Below are 7799 nucleotides of genomic sequence, written 5' to 3'. Positions count from 1 at the left end.
AAAAGTGCATTTAAGCAAATAAAATAAAAACGATCTGATTTCAAATATGTCACAATGGTCCGTTTGACAACCGTGGTGAAAATGTCGTAAATAATGTATTATTTGTAGTAATGATAGAGACACACATCAAAGACTCATGCGAAACGTTATTTATTACAAAAAAGACATTTAATGCCCATGTTATCAATGATAGTGACAACGCATAAAGGCTTTTCATCTACTCCGATCAAGCAGCCGTGTTAAGGCGCACACGACAGACAAATCCTCGTCCTACAAAGCAAGGACAAGGGTTTGAGAGACAATTCCATCCTCCAGACACATCTATCACCGTTTGATTAAATTCAACGACTACCAGCACAATTCGCTTCACCTTACGCGTACAATTTTAATTTTCCTCACTATATAAATGAAAAATGCACCATTTAAGATATTCAAATTTACTCCCACTCACACATTACTTCTCAATCTCTTATTGACCTTAGCGTTTAAATGCTAACCTTACATATTAATCAATTTTCCGTCGCGTCAAAAACTTTCACCGCCATACCAAAATCTTATTTTATCGTTTATCAAAACATTCTGATTTCACAATAAAAAAAACTAAAACAATAATAATAACACTTATATGAGATACTCTAGCAAGTAAAAAAAATAAATAACAAAGTGGTTAAGAGTTGTTTATAAAAATAAAACTGTGAAATAATATAACGGGAAGAACCGCGTTCCATCTGTAATAATAATAAAAACTCAGGCGAAGCGTCACCATCACAAGACACACACCACTATATGTTATTAGGGTTCTTTTCCTTTCTTGTTAAAATTGAAAGGGGAAAGTGAAAAATAAAAAATAAATCAAACACAGTTGTTTATTCATTTCATTTCACATGGCGAAAACGAGACCAGGCAAAAAGGATTTAGACTCGTACACAATCAGAGGAACAAACAAGATCGTAAGAGGTAACTCAAAACAACAACAACAAAACCCTATGATTTCATTTCTGTTGATTTTGTTTGATTTTTTCAGCCGGAGAATGTGTTCTGATGCGACCTACAGACACATCAAAACCACCGTACGTTGCTCGTGTGGAGAAGATCGAACAAGACAACAGGAACAATGTGAGAGTTCGCGTGAGATGGTATTACAGACCTGAGGAATCAATTGGTGGTCGTAGACAGTTTCATGGTGCTAAAGAGCTTTTTCTTTCTGACCATTATGATGTTCAGAGTGCTCACACTATTGAAGGAAAATGTGTTGTTCACTCTTTTAAGAATTATACTAAGCTTGAGAATGTAGGTTCTGAGGATTATTATTGTAGATTTGAGTATAAGGCTGCTACCGGTGCTTTCACTCCTGACCGTGTTGCCGTGTGAGTTTTCTTTTGTTTTTCTAGCCACTTTTCTGTTTCTGTAATGTAAATATAAATGGGTTATAAATTATGTTTTTTGGTTTGTGTTTGGAAGGTATTGCAAATGTGAAATGCCTTATAACCCGGATGACCTCATGGTACAATGCGAGGGGTGCAAGGATTGGTAAACAAAAATTCACTCTTTTGTATTAGCCGCTACTTTTTCTATTTGTAGTTTTTGGCAGCATATGTGAAATCAAGCTATAAAGGGTCTTAAGATTTTCGAGGTCAATATTGGTCATAAATTGATAAGGAGAAAAGGAGAATAGTTAAAAGATGTTTTAGTCCAATAGTTAAGACTCTCTGTAATTGTCTCTGTTTGGTTTATATATGCTTTTTTGCATGGTAGTCTTAATGTATAGTATTTTGATTGAGAGTATAGAATTGTTAATTTTTTAGTGAGCTACTCATGCCGAAAAATTCAGTGGCAGCTGAATTTTAGTGTTGGTTGAAACTGCTGATGTGTGGCATTCACTGTGACGTGATTTTGGGTTGTGTTTTTTACTTTCTTCAATACGTTTGAGACTATATATAGCTTGAATGGCTAGTTCCCTGTGTTCATCAGATGGATAGTGGCACTGAAGGTTATTTGTAGATACATTTGTCTATATCATATAAGATTGCGGATGCAAAGTGTGTTAAATAAAATCTACGTAGTGTGTCCAAGAATCGTGTTATTGTGTTTCTTTATTTCCTTGTGTTTTATGCAACACAAATTTCAATCTTTGTAGGTTTCTTGTAGGTACCATCCTGCTTGCGTGGGCGTGACTATTGAAGAAGCAAAGAAATTGGACCATTTTGTTTGTGCTGAATGTTCATCGGATGACGACATAAAGAAACCCCAAACTACATTTTCTTCATCACCTGGCTCTGATAGCAAGGTGAATTTACAATTTTTTTACACATTTGTTCTTATTACTTGTTTTTCACAACATATGTCTGAGTTAGTAGTTTGATGTCAATTGTTTCTACCCCGGCATTTGTAGGGAGAGAGGGGAAAGTTACTGAGGAAGAGTGGGTGGTGTAACATTTGTTTAGCATTTAGGTTTCATTTGGGAGTTTTGAGGGGAGAGAAAATGTGGGAAAAACGTTACACCATATTTGAGAGTTAGTAGTTTCATTTAGGTCTCATTTATGGTTTTATACCTTGACAATTTGTATTTTTGACAATTTAGTGCTGGGAAAAATCATTTTGAGAAATAATGTGAACCTCTCAATCTTTGAGGAACTAATTTCATATCAAATATTTTCAAAGATTAAGCTGGAAACCTCCTTATCTTTCGATCACCAAATTGAGGGTTTGTTCTTAGTATCTCTTGTGATTATCATGCTTGCTCAGGTTCACACTTTCATTTTGCTACATTAATCTGAATATTTCCTCTGCTTTAATATAACTTGGGTGCATGATAAGCTGCAAACGGGGAACTCAAACATGTAAAGAAACACTCTTATGGGAAATTTGCACATGCCTCTAACAACATGGTTTCTACAAAATTTTGACATGACTAATATATTTATATATTTAATAATTTGAGCTACTAATTGTTATCTTCTTTTCAAGATTTGGAGTGCAGGGTTGTAGATGTAGCCTGTGGGCATGTTTTTTTTCCATCCACTTTCATGAGTTTTCAGAAATATTTCAAATACTCACTGTTTTGTAGGCTGAAATTACTGATCAGCTAATTTTTATTCTTTTTGTGAAAACTTAATTCACATCATCATAGTCATTTAGATATTTGCTAATTCTTGATGAAATATGTTTATAGTTACTTAAACTAGCATTTAGAATTTATGGAAAGTGAGTATACAATCTCCACCATCATGAATCGACTACTAAAAATCAGTTACACGAGACCGATGCACATCACCCACCCGTTTTAATACTGAGGTGCATTAAGTTGGTTCTTAGTTTAACTTGTTTTACAGTATTGAAAGCTGTGCATATAAGTTTTGCTCTGTGTGTGTCTGGAATAACAAATAAGATTGTTTATTTAAAACAAATTATGTCTGCTTGGAAGTCATTAAACTAGGTCTTGCTCCGATTTCTGTATATATTTTATCTCTGGTGCATCCTTTGCATTTTGCACTACTGAATATTGATAGTATGAGCTTATTCTAAAATCTCGTCATTTAAAGACACAGTCCCTACTTATCAATTTGGTTTTTAGATTTCTTGTACTTTATACAATTAGGCTTTTAAAAACTTCACTATTCTATTGATGGAATAGTTAGAATTTATTTATGTTAAGTACTTGTGAATGAGTCCAAAAGAGTATGAAAATAATTTTAACACAAATATTGAGAACATAAATAACCTTTTAATGTGAATATTCAAACACAAGTTATTGGAGTATAAGCATTTCATAATCGAGAGCACATAGATTTAGTTTGAATTCATTTTTAGCTTAGAAAAAGTCCTGATAAGCTTATAGATGTTCATGGAAAAATTAAATAAGACAGCTAACGAAAATTCAGAAAATTATAGTTATTCCATGATTTGTTTATTATTGTTGTCGTAAGATTTTCTATATAAGCTCTTGAGCTTTTTTCTTAATGATATCATGTTAAGTTGTGTTACTGTTAAAATATGAATTAAGCAGTGTGTGGCATTTGTTGGAATTTCAGGGTCTATATGAGTGTATTGATTCATTGCTTAGCGCATGTTTGTGTCATGCGTTTTAAAGTTTATGATCCTCTGCATTTTGAATATTATTAATATTGAAATCTTGAATTGCAGGTGGAGCCTAAGCGGCGGAAGAGAGGACCATAATGCATAGCCGACTGCAAAACTGCTGAGTTTTATGGGTTCTTTTATATTTGTAGTTGTGGAGTGTGTTGTACAGCTTCTTCTAGGGGCTAAAAACATTTTATGCATTTGACTCAATATGTATGCATCTGTTAGATTTTATGGCAGACATTCCCTTTTTTTCATGGAGACAAACATTCCCCATCCAAGTGCAAAAGCAATTGTCAGTTGTTTAAAATGTTACTACTTCCCCTTGGCACTTTTGGTCTTGTTAAAACCTAGGCACATTAAATTTGACTGTAATAATTCTACTGTGTGAATGAACCCCACAAGAAACTCATGAACAGGCGAATTCTTGGGGTCTAAATGGAGAGTGGGGGTATTATATTAGGCTTAAACAAAAAGTCATTCTAATTAAGTGTAGTTTGGATTACATCAAATAATTTAGTTTATGATTTATAGCTAGAGATTAATTTGGGTTATACATCTATTTTTCCACATGCATCCAATTAAATTGTGTCAAATTTATATCTTTAGTGTTTTCTTATGAACTAATTTAAAAAGGGTTATTTTTGAAGAATTCAATTGGATGTAAATGTAAAATAAATAAATTATGTCTGTATATATAAATTTAATTTTATAATTTTTTAATAAAGGTAAATTATTGAATAAAAATAATAAATAAATAAATAAATAAGTTGTAGGACAAATTTAGTCCATCAAACAATTAGTAAAAATGGTAGCCGGACAATTTAACCCATCAAACAACTAGTAAAAATAATAGTTGGGCATACTAATACATTTTTCTTTCTGAAAATGTAATATATCTTGAATATAAAGGGATATATAGTGTGTAAAATATTCATATGATTAATTAAAAGATATTAAGTGATAATATTTACATTAGAAAATTCACGAATGACCAACAATATTAGGTCAATTTTAAGTTAATATTTTCAAATTCTTCATGTTAGCATATTCGATAATATTGATATTAGAAAATACACGAATGATCAACACTGAGTCAATTTTAAGTCAAAGATATTTCAAATTCCTCATGTTAGCCTATTCGATAACAATAAAGATTCTATGCAGTTTAGCTTGAGAGGAGGTGCAAACTCCAATCTTGATCAAGAAAGCTTTCAAAATTGCTCTTAAACTATTCATACTACAAGTCCATATTTCAATATTTCCTCTTGAAGCTTAATCCATAATGTACTTAATCCAATTATAACTAGAAAAACACCATTTAACTTGTAAGATTTTAGGTACGGGAGGAGGTTGTCATTTAATATAAAATTATTAAATAATTGTAAACTCGTGAACCAAAGAATTTACATGCTTCTTGAAAGAAATAGATGCCATATAAATCAATTGTTTTACATGAAGAATGTCAATTTTACCCTTTTGAAACCATATACCATTTCTTGTGTGCCAAGTTTTCCAAAAGATTATTATGATGAGAGTCATGATCAGATTCTAAGTTCGAGAACTCCAACTTCTACCAGCATGTTTGAATAAGCTTTCATAACTAGTTCTATCAATTTTTATGGCAAACAATTGCTTCATCTATTTCCAAAAAATAAGGTGTACCTACATCTAAAAAGTAATTGGCTTGCAGTTTTCACATCATGATTGCAAAGAAAGCACCAGGAAATAATATGCATTCCCCTTTCAAACCATGTGGTCTTCTATTGCAATAACATTCTGCATTAACTTCCAAATCACTAATGACTTAGTAGGAGGTATGAAGGGATGTTAGATGAATTTTATCCAATAAGACTCAGTGTGATCCCTCATAATACAACTGTAGGCATCTTTAATAGATAAATTACCATTTGCAGATCCTGTTTAAATGAGTTCATCGACAGTAATATTATCAAATGACAAATTGATGTTCAAAAGTCTTCAAAATTTTGTGAAGGCAAAATGGACAAGCAACGAGAAATGTTCCAATTAACGTATTGATTAATTGAATTGATCTTAGTGGTTTGCCTAAATTAAATATCAACCGACAATATTAGGTCTAAATCTTTAATTGTGTATCCCAACCAATTGTTAGTCCATAAATCAATGTTTTTCTCATTACCAACCTGCAATCTACTACGTTTCTTCATCAATAAAAAAAGAATGCTTAATGCCATGCCATATTGAAGAAGAAATATGATGCATGATTGATTTTTGTGTCTGAAATATCTAAAAAGCACACAAGATCATTGATTACTGGTAGTAAACAACTTCAACAAAAAAAGGATATAACCATATTTGTTTATTGTATTGATATCTCTAAGACCAAGAACTCCTTCAGACAAATGCGAGTAAATAACCTTCTAAGATGTAGTAATCAACTTTCTACTGTCTATGCTACATGTCCACACAAATTTTAAGATGCAAGAATCTAACTTGTTAAGAAGATAGATTGGTCATCGTAAATCCCAAGACTATGCAAAAATATGTCTTATATGATTTTTTTAAAATCTTGGTATCCGACCATGAACTGACTAATCCAAGGAGACTAATCCCAGTATCCACTTGTGGGGGCCTGTTTAAATCCAAAGCAAAGATTTATATGGACTTGGCCCAACACATTAACTATTTTCACCTAGTAACATTCGAACATGAGACCTTGAGAGGAACACACTCTCATGACCCAAGTCTTCACCACTACGTCAACCCCTAGGGCTCATGCCTTGTATGACAGACTGAACTAATTGAACCTTATCCATCATAGAAAGAAGGTGGTCCTTCAAAGTAGCTAGCTTGACCAATACTCTCTATATTGTGATATGAAGATAAGAGTTCTAGGCTTTCCTTTGAATATAGGAACTCCAAGATAATTAATAGTGTCTGCCCCATAGTGAACCCAAACATATTTTCAATATGCCTCAACCTAGATCCATAACTATCTCTACCATAAAACTTACACTTAGTTCGACTGATGTGTTGACCAAAATTCAGACCATATTCTTGAAGGATATGATTAATGACTTGAGCATTTTTCCTGGTAGATTTTCAAAATATCATAATGTCATATGAAAAAAAAAGTGGCTAGGAATGATTGTCTTACAAACTGATATGCATGACAGCTTATCCTGATCCACCAACATAGAAAACTGCCTACTATGTGCCTCTTCAGCAATGCAAAAGAGCAAGGCAGAGACAAAAGATGTCCTTGCCTCACTCCTCTAGAGAAAGACAAAATCCAATAGCTTTTACATTTGTCATGATTGATAGTTTGGATGAGTGGTCTAATCACATTTTTTTATTGAATCCACATTAAACAATAACTTTAATAAGATAATTCCAATCTAAATTACCAAAGGCTTTTGTGATGTCTATCTCCAAATCCATACTACCCCCAAAATATATATTTTCTAGCAAATTAATAGTTTCTGAAGTAATCCCAATACACTCATAAATATGTCAACCCTTAATGAAGCCTATTTGGTGTTTTGAAACAAATTTAGGAGCTAAGATGGTCAACCTGTCTGCAATGATCTTAGTGATGATTTTGAATTAATAACTAGCAACGACAAGAGGTATATAAAACTCAATAGAATTTGCTCCATGTTATTTAGGTAATAAAGTCACATTAACTGAATTGACATTAAGAAGGATCCAACCTTGTTCAAAAAATAAATTCACTG

At 32.5% G+C, this 7799-nt stretch overlaps 1 protein-coding gene across 1 annotated transcript; it reads left to right on the top strand.

Annotated features, from left to right (window-relative positions):
• The first annotated feature begins 701 nt into the window (after window positions 1-701).
• LOC127075378 (chromatin remodeling protein EBS) lies at window positions 702-4337 on the top strand. Its single transcript, XM_051016855.1, has 5 exons — window positions 702-957; window positions 1025-1367; window positions 1462-1530; window positions 2149-2287; window positions 4144-4337. Exons 1-5 carry the CDS (start codon window positions 885-887, stop codon window positions 4174-4176), a joined length of 657 nt encoding a protein of 218 aa, XP_050872812.1. The 5' UTR covers window positions 702-884; the 3' UTR covers window positions 4177-4337.
• The last annotated feature ends 3462 nt before the right edge of the window (window positions 4338-7799 follow it).

The sequence above is a fragment of the Lathyrus oleraceus genome, chromosome 4 (genome assembly GCF_024323335.1).
Source record: "Lathyrus oleraceus cultivar Zhongwan6 chromosome 4, CAAS_Psat_ZW6_1.0, whole genome shotgun sequence".
NCBI classification, from domain to species: domain Eukaryota; kingdom Viridiplantae; phylum Streptophyta; class Magnoliopsida; order Fabales; family Fabaceae; genus Lathyrus; species Lathyrus oleraceus.
Note: the sequence above shows the minus strand (reverse complement) of the source record. Positions and strands in the feature narration are given on the sequence as shown.